The 15950-nt window shown below is 44.9% G+C and overlaps 1 protein-coding gene across 1 annotated transcript in view; it reads left to right on the top strand.

Annotated features, from left to right (window-relative positions):
* Positions 1 to 15039, top strand: part of BIRC2 (baculoviral IAP repeat containing 2) — an 86425-nt gene extending 71386 nt beyond the window's left edge. The window contains exon 8 of the mRNA XM_063430431.1: positions 14735 to 15039. Coding sequence (XP_063286501.1) covers positions 14735 to 14928 — 194 coding nt within the window. The 3' untranslated portion in view covers positions 14929 to 15039. The remainder of the gene's footprint in view (positions 1 to 14734) is intronic.
* The last annotated feature ends 911 nt before the right edge of the window (positions 15040 to 15950 follow it).

Raw genomic sequence — 15950 nt, 5'->3', positions numbered from 1 at the left:
AACAAAAGAACAAAAGTTAGGACAGAGAGTTGGACCTTGCTCATTATACATTGTCCCTAAAAGTGGAATTCTTGAGATTTACATTGGAACTTAAGTTCTAAGGCTAAGGAACAAGAATATACAATGTATTTATATATGTACACGTACCTTGTTGTTCCTTGGAGCTACAACAGCCATGACTCAAATATGGCTGCTGTGGTTAAACCAGGTAGAATAAAAATGAGCAAAATGTTTTGCAATACCAATACATAGAGGCAATCACTCTAATAGGAAAATCAAAAAATGATCAAGTGACTAACTTTACAATTATTGGACCACCTGAGATGGACTGACCCCGATTTAATTTCTTTCTTTTTTTTTACAACTTTCAATTTCTGAACCTTGGCTTTTGCCAGTTGTCTTTTATTTATTTTTTATTATTATCGCTTTGCATTTTATCCTTCCTTTCTTAAAACTATCTTTAGCTATTTTTTATAATTGAAACAATCCTTTGATGTCTTTTTGTTCTTTAATCCTGCCATTACTTTTCAATTCTGTTTTTACCTAGATACATTATAAATTCTATTATTCCCTTTTTTATTTTTTTAACCTCATCTCCTTGAAGTGGGGGCTGTCTCAAAGTTTAGTGTTAAACAATATTAGATTCATTTAAATGAACTCAAATAACCTCTATATAGTATTCTGTAGTGGGTATGGTGCCAAGAGTGCCCTGTCACTGATTTGTAAGTAGTCAAATCACTTGCCAACAGTTTGTCTTCTTATGTTGGGTCCATTAGACATCAGACACTGCCTCTCTGCTGAGCTACGCCTGGTGGTGCAGTCAATGAGCTGGCCCTTCACAGCAGAGCTAACAGAAGCTCCTAGCAGTAGCTCTCCATACCAGAACAGGAGAGGCAAGGAGCAAGCAGCAGACCCCAGGTAAGAACACCTCCTGGAGGTATTGCTAAGGTAGGGTTGAAGGTGACTAGAGGCTAGGGTTGCTCCAACCACAACAATGTATTTTTTTTTCATTTTTATTAACCTTCCTGATAAAGAGAAGTAAAGTAAGAGTAAGCTCCCCTTACATCCAAGTTCTCCCTGCAACCCAATCATCCTTCTGGGATATTACTCCTCGTGACTGCAGGAGAAGAGGGATGTCATCAAGGGAGGTCTTAGGATGGTATTGAGGGACTGTGCCGCCATTGGAATCTATGTGTGCTGATGGACTTTATTATTTTGTTTTTTTCATGCACAGATTTAACTTTGGCCCAGAACTGTAGTTTTTGAGGCTTGCTAATGATCTTGCAAGAGGTAGGTTTACACCTCTGGTAACAAAACAAAATATTCTTACTGAAGCGCTGTGCTTATGGACTTCCAAGCACCATGACCAATTCTAATCACTAAAGCTGTCATGGTGCTTGGATCAATTCTTTCACTGTTAAACTGATTCAAAATGGTTTAACAATTTGAAATATGGAACAGTGCTTGTGCACTCCAGGCACCATAAACACAATAAACACTTCAATGGCATGTAGCTATTATGGTGCCTAGAGTATCCCTACACAAACTAGTGAAACAAGATTTATCTTAAGAGTTAAAGCAGCTCTGTCATCGTCCGATGTCTGCATTAATTACAAAGACCCCCGACGGTGACATTGCAGCTGGGTGTCGGGTGGTTCAGGGGAAGGTGAATCTGTCCTTTGTGGGTGCTGCCACTTTGTTCCATTCGGTCCTTTTGAGCACCTGGCGCTTCAGATGTTAGGAGCTGACATCAGTGCTGTAAAACTATGCAGGATATCTCTGTATTCTATATAGACAGTCTTTTTCCCTTCTACCATCACTAGTGATGGATAGGGGCTAGACAAGGCTTAGCACTGCATTTTTTACATCGGCTTGACAAATAGGTGTACACAAAAAAGTCCCTTGACTGAGTTGGAATTTCAGTGAATTTTGTGAGTATTTCATAAGGAGTTTTTCAGAGAAGCTTTAATGATGACTAACTAAAACCTTTTTTTTCCTTTTCTAGATTGTGACACTTTGTGACCCAACTTTTCTTCCATTGTCAAAATGGTCTCAGAATATGAAGCAATGTGGTGGGTAGTTGCCTTTTTTGCAGTAATCGTTTTCATGCTGGTGAAAGAAATAGAATTTTCATTAAAGATAAAGCGTTGGTAAATACAGGGCCGGCACTACCTGTTAGGCGGACTAGGCAGCCGCCTAGGGCGCCCCTTGGGAAGGGGCGCCACCAGGAGCGCCGGCCCCCCTCATGCTGCAGCCGCCCGAGCGCTCTGCAGAGAGCCTCAGGCGGCTGCAGCTTTGCCCGGGCTGGTGCGTCCATGAGGGCGCACCGCCCGGGCACAGCCATAGCTCATAGCCATAGCTCAGCGCTCCCTCCTGTCACTCCCTCACTGTAGCGTAGCCGAGCCCTGTATGGTCCGCCGGTACAGGGAGCATCTGTCTCCTGTACCCGGCCGGACTAACAGGAAGTGAACACTGAGTGTGCACTTCCTGTTAGTCCGGCCGGGTACAGGAAACAAAAGCTCCCTGTACCCGGCCGGACCATACAGAGCTCGGCCACACTACAACAGAGGAAGGGGAGGGAGGGAGGGGAAAGAAGCAGAGAGGGAGGGAGAGAGGGGGAAGAAAGAAACAGGGAGGGAGGGGGGGAAAGAAAGAAACAGGGAGGGAGAGAGGGAGGGGAAAGAAAGAAACAGGGAGGGAGGGAGGGGGAAGAAAGAAACAGGGAGGGAGGTGGAAGAAAGAAACAGGGAGGGAGGGGGAAGAAAGAAACAGGGAGGGAGGGGGAAGAAAGAAACAGGGAGGGAGGGAGGGGGAAGAAAGAAACAGGGAGGGAGGGGGAAGAAAGAAACAGGGAGGGAGGGGGAAGAAAGAAACAGGGAGGGAGGGAGGGGGAAGAAAGAAACAGGGAGGGAGGGAGGGGAAAGAAAGAAACAGGGAGGGAGGGAGGGAGGGAGGGGGAAGAAAGAAACAGGGAGAGAGGGAGGGAGGGGGGAGAAAGAAACAGGGAGGGAGGGAGGGAGGGGGAAGAAAAAAACAGGGAGGGAGGGAGAGAGGGGGAAGAAAGAAACAGGGAGGGAGGGAGGGAGGGGGAAGAAAGAAACAGGGAGGGAGAGGGAAGAAAGAAACAGGGAGGGAGGGGGAAGAAAGAAACTGACAGGGGGAGGGGGGAGAAACTGACAGGGGGGGAGAAAGAAACTGACAGGGGGGGGAGAAAGAAACTGACAGGGGGAAGGGGGGGAGAAAGAAACTAACAGGTAGGTGGGGGGAAAGAAACTAACAGGTAGGTGGGGGAAAAGAAACTAACAGGGAGGGGGGAAAGAAACTAACAGGGAGGTGGGGGAAAGAAACTAACAGGGAGGTGGGGGGAAGAAACTAACAGGGGGGAAACTAACAGGGAGGGGGGAGAAAGAAATTGACAGGGAGGGGGGGAAGACTTTGACAGGGAGGGGAATTGACGAATAGAGAGAAATTGACAGGGGGGGAGTGACAGGGGAGGGAGGGGGAATGAGAGTAACAAGGGAGGGGGGGAGAAGAGAGTGACAAGGGAGCAGGGAGAGATTGACATCCATCACACACACACACACAATCACACACAATGCACCCCTTACACACAAAGACAATGAACTCCTTGCACACAGAAAAACACACAATGCATTACACACACAATGCAACCCTTACACACACTTCATCCCTTACATACACAGAAACACATCTTGCAGCCCTTACACATACAAACACAGATTCACACAATTCATTCCTTACACACAAATCAGGACATCCCCTACACACTCCACCCCCTGTGAACAAACTTATTGGTGGAACATGAAGGTGGACCCTGGGACCCAGACCTTGAGCTGTGTAAAGGGCCCCCAAAAAATGGAGCTGCTTCCCGTTCTCCCAGAACATTGATTTTTGTGACCACAGTTACAAACAGCCTCCAGAGATCCTATTCTACACCAGACCAGTGGAGCCAGACTGCAGCTAGAGCCCATCATCATCCTCATCTGGTTGTAAGTAGGCAATCTAGTATATTATTTGTGGCACTAATCTCTAATTTACCTCACATTAAAGAAACACTATAGTCCCCAGAACCACTGCAGCTTAATGTAGTGGTTCTGGTGTCTATAACCTGTCCCTGCAGGCCTTTTAATATAAACACGGCGGCACTGCAGCACTGCAGCACTAGCGTTAGTTAACATGGCAGGTCATATGGGTGGGGCATTGTCATATGGGGGGGGGTGGCAAACTTTACTTTTGCCAAGGGCGGCAAAAATCTTTGCACCGGCCCTGGGTAAATACATCATATATCACAAATATACAGGATTGTATTTAATGCAACATTTTGAGATAAACTCCCCTTGCCTCCAATCCAGCACCAACACTGCCATGTCTTCAGCTTTGTGGGCGTTAGCCTTCATGTAGCAACCATCTCAAGTCCACCCTTGCTCCATCCGCAGTCTCCTTTAATTTGGCCTTGCTGGTGTCTAAATGGAGTGACAGGAGTCACTCTGTTCCAATACTCCCAAGCCAGCGATGACAGCATCGTCTCGCACAGAATATGCAATTTGGTTGCCATGTGTGGAAAGAAAAAGCACCACCTGTAGGAGGTCTCTTCTGCTCTCCTACGTCCGTCACATCTGTGGCATAGAATATATGGGTAAGAAATGACAGGTTGGAGAAAGACCTGTTTACATAAAGCACATAGAATAATGTACAGATAAAATGTTATGCTTTTTCAAAGGAGTATAATTTATAGGTAAAGTGACAAATACCATTTAAAGTCTATTCCATCTTTAGATTTATGTATGCCTCTATTGATCATTTGCTTTAAAAGCATGGCTATAGGAACATCTAAATTTCTATCCCTATCTTTATCCCTAACCCTGTCACACTAACCTCCTAATCCGGTCACACTAACCCACCTAACCCTGTCACACTAACCCCAGTGGCGTACACATGACCTATGGGGCCCCGGTGCGAAAATTGATCCGTGGGCCCCCCCTGCACGCTTACTCTGCGCAGGCCGGGGCCGCAACACATGGCGGCGGGCACCTGGTCGCAGGGGTTGCAGGGTTGCGACCCCTGCGACCGCGGTATGTACACCAGTGCATGCAGATGCACACACACTTAACCCCTTAAGGACCAAACTTCTGTAATAAAAGGGAATCATGACATGTCACATATGTCATGTGTCCTTAAGGGGTTAAAGGACCACTACAGACACCCAGATCACATCAGCTCAATTAAGTGGTCTGGGTGTCAGGTCCCTCTAGTTTTAACCCTGCAGCTAAAAGCATAGCAGTTTTAGAGAAACTGCTATGTTTCACTGAGGGTTAATCCAGCCTCTAGCGGCTGTCTCACTGACAGCCGCTAGGGGAGCTTCCGCGATTCTAAGACACTGAACGTCCATAGGAAAGCATTGAGTAATGCTTTCCTATGGGCGGTTTGAATGCGCGCACGGCTCTTGCCGTGCATGCGCATTCGGAGCTGAGCGGCGGAGGGATCCCCAGCGCCAAGGGAGTCCGGCGCTGGAGAAAGGTAAGTGCTGAAGACACACACACACTCTCACGAACAGACGCATACACACTAGCTAACAGACACACACATTTACTGACAGAGACACACTCAGCGACAGACATACATACACACTCACTTACAAAACATACACTCTCACTGACAAACACACACTCACTAACAGACATCAAACAGACTCACTAACACAAACACACTCAGTAACAGACACACACAGTAACACACTCCCTGACACTCACTAGCAGACACACACACTAACACACACACAGTAACACTCACAGTAACACTAACACACACACTAACACTCTCAGTAACACACACAGTAACACTAACACACACTAACACTCACACTAACACTAACACACACACTAACACACACAGTAACACTAACACACACTAACACACACAGTAACACACACACTAACACTCACAGTAACACTAACACTCACATTAACACTAACACACACACACTAACACTCAGAGTAACACTAACACTAACACACACACTAACACTCACAGTAACACTAACACACACACACACACACTAACACTCAGAGTAACACACACACACACACTAACACTCACAGTAACACTAACACACACACACTAACACACACACACACTTTTTAAAAATGTAATCCCCCCAGCCTCCTTACCTTTTGGAGTGCTGAGGGGATTCCCTGGGGTCCAGTGGTGCTGCTGGGCTCCTGGGGGGCCGGTCACCCGGCGGGCAGGCAGGCTGGCCGGTGCGCGAGGGAGCACTCTCCCCTGAGTGCTTCCTCTTCAGCTCCCTCGCGCACCGTAATGATACCGGAGCCGGAAGATGACGTCATCTTCCGGCTCCAGTATCATTGCAGTGCGCGAGGGAGCTGAAGAGGAAGCACTCCGGGAAGAGTGCTCCCTCGCGCACCGGCCAGCCTGCCTGCCCGCCGGGTGTAAGCAGGGCCAGCCTCGGGGGGCCCGGAGGTGGCCGCCTCCTGGGCCCCCCAGGAGAAGAGGCTGGCCCAGTGCGTACATACCGGGTCGCAGGGGCGGCTGGACCCCCTGGTGGGCCGGCCCGGTCGCAGCCGCGACACCTGCGACCCTGGTATGTACGCCACTGACTAACCCCCCTAACCTTGTCACACTAACACCCTAACCCAGTCACACTAACCCCCTAACCCTCTTTCACTAGCCCTCCTTAACCCTGTCACACTAACCCCCCTAACCATATTATACTAACCGCCTAACCCAGTCACACTAACCCCCTAACCCACTTTCCAGAGGTGTATTTTGGATTTGTGCTGCCCTAGGCGAGACTAAATTTGGGCACCCCCAAAATCTAAATTTGCCCCCCCAATTCGTTTCATGGCCATTTTTTTGACTGACAGACACATGCCCTCATTGATACATGCACCGATATACACTCACTGACAGATACACAGTCATTGGCACACACATACAGTTATAAGTACACACTGTTTAACCAACACACACTTTCACTGGCAGACACACACTGACACACCCACTCACTGACAGGTACACACTCTTAGATACACATAAAATGACATACACACACTGACACACACTCACAGGCACATCCATTCTCACTCACAGACACACAACGACAGCTACACTCACTCACAGTAAGGTGAACACGAGGCAAGCATTTGTCCAGGAGCTTGGGGTGGCATTTTTTGGCACCCCCCCTCCCCGAAAGTGCCGCCCTAGGCAAATGCATTGTTTGCCTTGTGGTAAATACATCCCTGCCTCTTTCACTAACCCTCCTTAACCCTGTCACACTAACCCCCCTAACCATATTATACTAACCCCCTAACCCAGTCACACTAACCCCCTAACCCTGTCACACTAACCCTGCTACACTAATTCACCACAACCCTGTCACACTAACCCCCTAAACATATCACACTAAACCCTGTAGACATGTCACACTAACCCCTAACCCTGTCACACTAACCCCCTAACCCTGTCACACTAACCCTCTAACCCTGTTTCATTAACCTTCTCACACTAATCCCACTAGCCATATTATACTAACCCCCTAAACCCTGTTTCACTAGCCCCCTAAACCTGTTTCACTAACACTCCTTAACCCTGTTACACTTATCCCACTAACCATATTATACTAACCCCCTAACCCAGTCACACTAACCCCCTAACCCTGTCACACTAACCCTGCTACACTAATCCCCCATAACCCTGTCACACTAACCCCCTTAACCCCTTAATGACCAAACTTCTGGAATAAAAGGGAATCATGACATGTCACACATGTCATGTGTCCTTAAGGGGTTAAACATATCACACTAAACCCCGTAGACATGTCACACTAACCTCCTAACCCTGTCACACTAACCCCCTAACCCTGTCACACTAACCCTCTAACCCTGTTTCATTAACCTTCTCAAACTAATCCCACTAACCATATTATACTAACCCCCTAAACCCTGTTTTACTAGCCCCCTAAACCTGTTTCACTAACACTCCTTAACCCTGTTACACTTATCCCACTAACCATATTATATTAACCCCCTAACCTTGTCACACTAACCCCTAACCTTGTCACACTAACCCCCTAACCCTGTTTCACTAACCCCTAACCTTGTCACACTAACCCTATCTCACTAACCCCCTAACCTTGTCACACTAGCCCCTATCTCACTAACCCTATCTCACTAACCCCCTAACCCTATCACACTTACTTTATTAGACATGTCACACTAACCCTGTTACTCTAACTCTGCTACACTAATCCCCCCTAACCCTGTCACACTACCCTCACTAACCCTATTAAACTAATCCCCTAAATATTTCACACTAACACCCCTAACCCTGTCACACTAACCCCCTAACCCCGTCACACTAACCTCCTAACCCTGTGATTCTAACCCCCATAGACATTCACACTAACCCTCTAACCCTGCTTCACTAACCCTGTCACACTAACCCCCTAACCCGGTTTCACTAACCCTCCTTAACTTTGTCACACTAACCCCACTAACCATATTATACTAACCCCCTAACCCTGTCACACTAACCCCCCTAACCTTGTCACACTAACCCCCTAACCTTCTCAAACTAACCCTCTCTCACTAACCCCTAACCCTATCACACTAACTCCCATAGACATGTTACACTAACCCCCTAACCCTAACACACTAACCCCTGTTGACATGTCACACTAACCCCCTTCCCCTCTAACGCTGTCACACTAACCTCCTAACCCTCTAACCCTGTAACACTAACCCTGCTACACTAACCCCCCCTAATCCTGTCACACTAACCCCCCTAACCCTGTCACACCCCTAACTCTATCACACTAACCCCCATAGACATGTTACACTGTAACGGACCTAACCCTAACACACTAACCCCTGTTGACATGTCCCCTCTAACCCTGTCCCACTAACCTCCTAACCCTCTAACCCGGTAACACTAACCCTACTACACTAATCCCCCCCTAATCTTGTCACACTAACCCCCCTAAACACTTCACACTAACCCCCTAACCCTGTCACACTAACCCCCATAGACATGTCACATTGACCCCCTAACCCTGTCACACTAACCCCTAACCCTATCACACTAACCCCCATAGACATGTCACACTGACCCCTAACCCTAAAACACTAATCCCCGTAGACATGTTACACTAACCCTCTAACCCTGTTTCCCTAACCCTGTCACACTAACCCCACTAACCATATTATACTAACCCCCTAAACCCAGTCACACTAACCCCCTAACCCTGTCACACTAACCCCCATAGACATGTCACACTGACCCCTAACCCTAAAACACTAATCCCCGTAGACATGTTACACTAACCCTCTAACCCTGTTTCCCTAACCCTGTCACACTAACCCCACTAACCATATTATACTAACCCCCTAAACCCAGTCACACTAACCCCCTAACCCTGTCACACTAACCCCCATAGACATGTCACACTGACCCCTAACCCTAAAACACTAATCCCCGTAGACATGTTACACTAACCCTCTAACCCTGTTTCCCTAACCCTGTCACACTAACCCCACTAACCATATTATACTAACCCCCTAACCCTGTCACACTAACCCCCTAACCCTGTCACACTAACCCCCATAGACATGTCACACTAACCCTCTAACCCTCTAACCCTGTTTCACTAACCCCCTAACCCTGTCACACTAACCCCTAACCCTGTCACACTAACCCCACTAACCATATTATACGAATCCCCTAAACCCTGTCACACTATCCCCCTGTTTAAGTAATGCCCCCTAACCCTGTCACACTCACCACCTTCCCACAATCATGTAAAGTGCTTTTGTTGTGATGGTGGCCTCACACGTTGGCATTCTGGAGATGACCCTTCAGTTGAGAATGCAAATTAGTTTCCCAGGTAATCACATGACCAACACAACAAATGCATTGCTGAATATTTTATATTTTGATTTACATGCTACAGTAAAGAAGCTCAGTCAATTTTTATTAGTATGAACCACTTTGGGGTTTACTTATTGAATTGTGATAAGGCCTCCAAATTTCAGGTTTTATGCAGTGGCAAGTATTATTTAGTCCTGACTTGCAGCAGACCTCCTCTTGTAACATGACTGTCCGATATGGGCAGGGTAAACAGACATTCCATTATGCTGCCCCCAAGGACTTGTGTAGTATCTGACCATTCCTAGTCTTATTAGGATTAAACCATATACATAACAAACCACATATAAGTTTAACTGCAATAATAAACACACCGAGACAGATACGTGGAAGAAAAGACCGTGGTCCTTTATTAAGTTTAATAACATGTTGTAACAATAACTTAACTCACCTTGAAAGCCATATACCGGTAACTTGTAACCAAAAATCTCCTGTCTCAAAAAACGCCCTAAAAAGCCAGTACTTAAACATACAATATAGTCCACCCCAAGTTACCTTGACCCCAATAGAATACCACAACAAAAATAAAAAAAAAATAGGAAGGAAGGACGCAGACGTCCAGTACGCTATTGGTTCCGCTGGCGCCAAGCCATTACCTTAGAACGGCTTATGTAGTAGGTATCCCCGCCGATAAATGTCCTCGCGCACAAGCAATCCAATTGGAGCACTCACCGCGTGGACACTTAGAAAATTGGCTGACCGCGAGGGCGTTGCTCCTGGCACCAAAGCCGATGTCCTCATGACGCTGAGCGAGTGCGTGCACTTTAGCAGTTTGCTGAGCGAGTGCGTGCACTTGAGCAGTTTGTGCACTTTAATAGTAAGAAAGCACTTTACTAACCCACACATGCTTATGGCATTTTTATATCTTTAATGGACCTTATCTGTTTATTGTATCTTCACTGTTTATTCACATTATTACTTTATTGACCGGCACCATGTCTTTTCTCCTATGTATATCCCCTATGTTCATATAACGCGGACGGCTAGGTTGCCATGGTATCGGCAACCAGATCGGAGACACCTATTAGGTGTATAATCCGTTGCTATAGAAAAACAAGTCCAACAGGAACCATATGTGGTAAAAAGAGAACGGACTGCTTCCCACCAATCAGAGGTTAGCAACGGAGGGTACCATGGCAACCCGGACGCCCTGAGCTTACGTGGTGGGTTGGATTAGAGTTACACATGCGTATATAGCATTTAGGGACTCCATGGAGGGCTGGTCAATACACCTGGGGTGAGTTCACTAATTGTACCTTATACCTATATATTTGATAATTATGTGATTCTATGTTATGCTGTCCTGAGGAAAGTCCCACACTGGGACTGAAACATCGACCTTTTTTGGCATCACTGTATACACTTTATCATGTGCACATTTTAACTATGAGGAAACAAACGCTACATTTTAATTTCATATATATATATATATATATATATATATATATATATATATATATATATATATATATATATATATATATATATATATGGTTAATACAATGTTAAACAAAAATGTGCACACCAGTCAAGCCACAAGACTATACATATATATAATCTAAGTGGTCAAGGAGTAGAGAGGAGTCTACTTGTGATATCTCTTGCCCTTTAAAAGTATGTAAGCTTGTCTAGGAGACATGCCTTTATTGGCTCAATTCATGTATGTACGTAGTGGGGAATTACGATGCAGCATAAACATAATTAAACCCCATTCAACCTCCCCCCAATAACGACAGACAACGTGGTATGGATGAACAGGCCACAGCATTTATTAAAACATAAATAAATTACTGTATAACACACCCATAACTCCATATATTAAACTCTTCTTTCTGTAACGAAATTGTTAGCAACAAAACATAAACAACATATATATATAAATAACAATTCAACATACAGTGCTATACAGAGAACCCCCCGTCCTTGCCAATAAAAACCTGCAGTGGCTCCTAAACACCACTGCCTCTCACCTCCCCCCCCGTCATAAAAAACATATTCCAATGCCTGCCATCAGCCGACCTTATCCACGCTCGATGGGCACGAGACCTCAGGCAACCTAAAGTTAAACCTTTTGAAGCAGGGGAGGCTGAGACCTGTAAACATGAGGAACTTATTCCATCCTTAACATAACCACACTTAATTGGCAAGGACATACCCCCGACTCGCTGTGACTAACTAAACCTACTCGGGGTGGGCGGGCGGGAAGCTGTTCACTGGCCCGAATCCCAAGTGGCACTGAGGTAAGACCTCCCCCCTGCTAGCTCACATAGCCCTAACCCCCACCCACACAATACACCCACTGTCAAAGACCCTCCCCTGCATCTATCCCCACACTCCTACATGTGCCCTTGTCCGCTTAGCTGCGCTATCTCCCCAGGGCCTAGCAGTGGACTGACAGATTTCGACTCAATGCAGAGTTTTAAACTTTTAACTTATTACATTTGTTTCCTTGGTTTACCCCAGCTTCGGATGGCTCTAGTCATCTGCTGTGCAGCCACTGCTATAATAAGCTGCTGCTATCAAACATCTTGGAGTGCAGTGGGAGATTCATGGCACAATCTTCAATACTGGATTTCCACTGGCCTGCAATGGGTCATACTCTATACAATGGGTTGAGTTTTTTGTTTTGTTTTTTAACAAAAGATGATTTAGTTTTAGTTTGTAAAGTGTTTAGTGGAACTGAATGTTCTTTGGTGTTTTCCCTTCAGATGTGAATTGTTATTGCATATAAAAGGTCAGCCTTTAGTTCAAGAAATCCAAGAAAAATATCCGCATCTCCTTGATCAGGTAAGTCAGAAAAATGCTTTATCCAGATTATATAATTTAATATCTAACAGATTGATCAGTTTATCTTAGCTGTAATTTGTAACCTTGTTCTGAGTGACCTGGAATAGTGGATCTATTCGAAGCAGCTGTTATTACCCAGCTTATACAAAGTAAAAGACAAACCTTTTGTTGATGATAGGTCGTTGTATCCTCACACCCAGGGCCGACTTTAGGAGTGTGCGAGCTGTGCAGTTGCACAGGGCACCATGGCAACAGGGGGTATTCGGCGGCTGACAAAGCTTGCACACACAGGGGCCGGTGGTGAAAGGTAGAATGTCAAACGCTGAGGGCAGAGCTAAATATACAGCTGGTAGAGCTAAATAGTAGGTGGGGAGCAACTAAATGAAGCCGGTATCTGCTGCCCGTTTGCTGCTGCACACTGGGGAAAGAAACAAAGAAACAAAGTTTTGTTACCGCTGATATAAATAATGTGAAATTTGGTAAAGAAAAGTTTTACGAGCAAAAAAGACCTGTTGCAAATCCCCGCTAGCTTCAAACAAAATCTTCTGTTTTTCAAACTTAAGATAATGGAAACAGTGTATACAATGGCTGAATTACACACACCACATCAAATCTTTGTTATGCTTGTCAATATTATTTTCTTTTCTTTCTGTAGATGAAATCATTGTGATCAGAAAAAGTCGAGTCGCTCTGTCTCAACGCTTGACCTGCTCACTTCTCATTCTGAACGACCTTCATTCATCTCATATCATAACCACACCTGAAAACGAGTCCATAAAGCAAAAAACCCCACCTGCTCTGCAAGCACAAGAACTGATCGAAACCATTCTAGCAAAAGGGAAAAATGCAGTTCTAGCATTCAAAAACTGTCTTAACCCCTTAAGGACACATGACGTGCCTGACATGTCATGATTCCCTTTTATTCCAGAAGTTTGGTCCTTAAGGGGTTAAGGAATATGATGCAGACCTTTACAAGGAATTATATTGTAAGTTATTTCCCCCTCTGTATTGCTTTAAGTACTGTTTGCAATGGAGAGTAGGAGTTGTCATGAATACCAACATTCATGTTGTCCACATAAACAGAGAATAATGTTTGGACATTTAGTCAGTCAAATATTTCTAGGGTGTGCAGATCATTGCAGGATCACTAACCGCATACATACTTTAGAAAGAGTGATCACTACAATCCACATTAAGCCGGAATTTTTTTAAATGGAAAACGTGCTGTGATATTAATGGGCACATTGACTGTGGTATTTATTAATAGGCACCAGGCTTATTCTGCAAACTGACTGTAGTATATTTTTAATCGGAAAACTGAGAATCAGACACATATAGTGGCTGAGGAATGTGGATGAGACACATGGAGGGGCTGAGGAATGTGAATGAGACACATAGAATGGTGAGGGACGTGAATGAGACACATGGAGGGGCTGACGGGTTGTGCGATGCATGGGGGGGGGGCCCTAGGGCAATCTTCGCACCAGGGCCTCATGGTTTCTAGTTACGCCTCAGGCCACATCCATGTATAGAAATGACACAGAAATGTAAAAAAAATGATCTGTAGCTAGAGAACTTAGCTCAACTCTATAAGGATTTTAAAACCAACCAAAAAAAAAAAAAAAAAACTAATAGTCTGGATTTCATCTTTCACTTAATCTACTCAGACTACTTTCTAATGTGTACAGTCCTGTAATCAGTAACACCAGATGCAAGTGCACATATTGCTTAAATGGGAAAATTCATTTGTCAAGCTTACTTAACCAATCTAAATATTATGCTACATGCTGCCTCCCCCAATACATTACAACTCGTTATCCACTGCTCAAATATATGCACGTTTATATGCATGTTTGATGGTTGTGCATTAATTTTATAAAATATTTTACACTTGTTTTCTAGTGACACTTCCACTGGTTTGTTATGGCAATATTAATGTTCAGTAGTGCCTATATGAGCACTAACCATGTGCATTCATTTCTTGTAGATCTACCTGTAGAAGAACAGTTAAGAAGGCTCCAAGAAGAAAGAACATGCAAGATTTGCATGGACCAGGAAGTCTCTATTGTTTTTATCCCTTGTGGACATTTAGTAGTGTGTAAGGACTGTGCTCCGTCTCTCAGAAAATGCCCAATTTGCAGAGGCACCACCAAAGGCACAGTGCGGACATTTCTTTCATAAGCCGGAGCTTATGTGTAAATCTTCCATGTAATAATGTCTCCCAAGCTTCGAAAACTGCCTCTAACTTTTGTTTTAATATGCATCAATAAAAACAGCCTGCGTTCTTTGCAATTTGTGTTGTACTATTCTTTACTTGGTGCTGTTGCTAGTCTTTCTAATGTTTTGTTTTTTTTTCTTCAAATGGATAATTCACCTCAACTATGAACAAGTAAAGGTGTTCTCCAATTTTACACGCCTTCAAACACACCACATAATCCAATATCCTTGGTTTCTGGGGTGTTTGTACACACTATAAGGGGGTGCTGCCTGCTTGGTACGTACGGTGTTGAGCTGAATATTTCCCTCTTCCCTTCTCTGCAACCGTGCTGGGAGGAAGTGACCTTATGTTCCTTCCTCTCAGCAACCATAGGAGAGTAGAGGGAGCATCTATCAGTGGGACTCAGGGAAGCCACACGCCCTGCACCGAAATAGAAACATAGAAACATAGAATGTGACAGCAGATAAGAACCATTCGGCCCATCTAGTCTTCCCAGTTTTCTAAATACTTTCATTAGTCCCTGAAATTATCTTATAGTTAGGATAGCCGTATGCCTATCCCACGCATGCTTAAACTCCTTTACTGTGTTAACCTCTACCACTTCAGCTGGCAGGCTATTCCATGCATCCACTACCCTCTCACTAAAGTAATACTTCCTGATATTATTTTTAAACCTTTGTCCCTCTAATTTAAGATTATGTCCTCTTGTTGTGGTAGTTTTTCTTCTTTTAAATATAGTCTCCTCCTTTACTGTGTTGATTCCCTTTATGTATTTAAATGTTTCTATCATACCCCCCGTCTCATCTTTCCTCCAAGCTATACATGTTAAGATCCTTTAACCTTTCCTGGTAAGTTTTATCCTGCAATCCATGAACCTGTTTAGTAGCCCTTCTCTGAACTCTCTCTAAGGTATCAATATCCTTCTGATGATACGGTCTCCAGTACTGTGTACAGTACTCCAAGTGAGGTTTCACCAGTGTTCTGT

The sequence above is a fragment of the Pelobates fuscus genome, chromosome 1, assembly GCF_036172605.1.
Source record: "Pelobates fuscus isolate aPelFus1 chromosome 1, aPelFus1.pri, whole genome shotgun sequence".
Classification (NCBI taxonomy): Eukaryota; Metazoa; Chordata; class Amphibia; order Anura; family Pelobatidae; genus Pelobates; species Pelobates fuscus.
The sequence above is the reverse complement of the archived record's forward strand: the minus strand, read 5'-3'. Positions and strand labels throughout refer to the sequence as shown.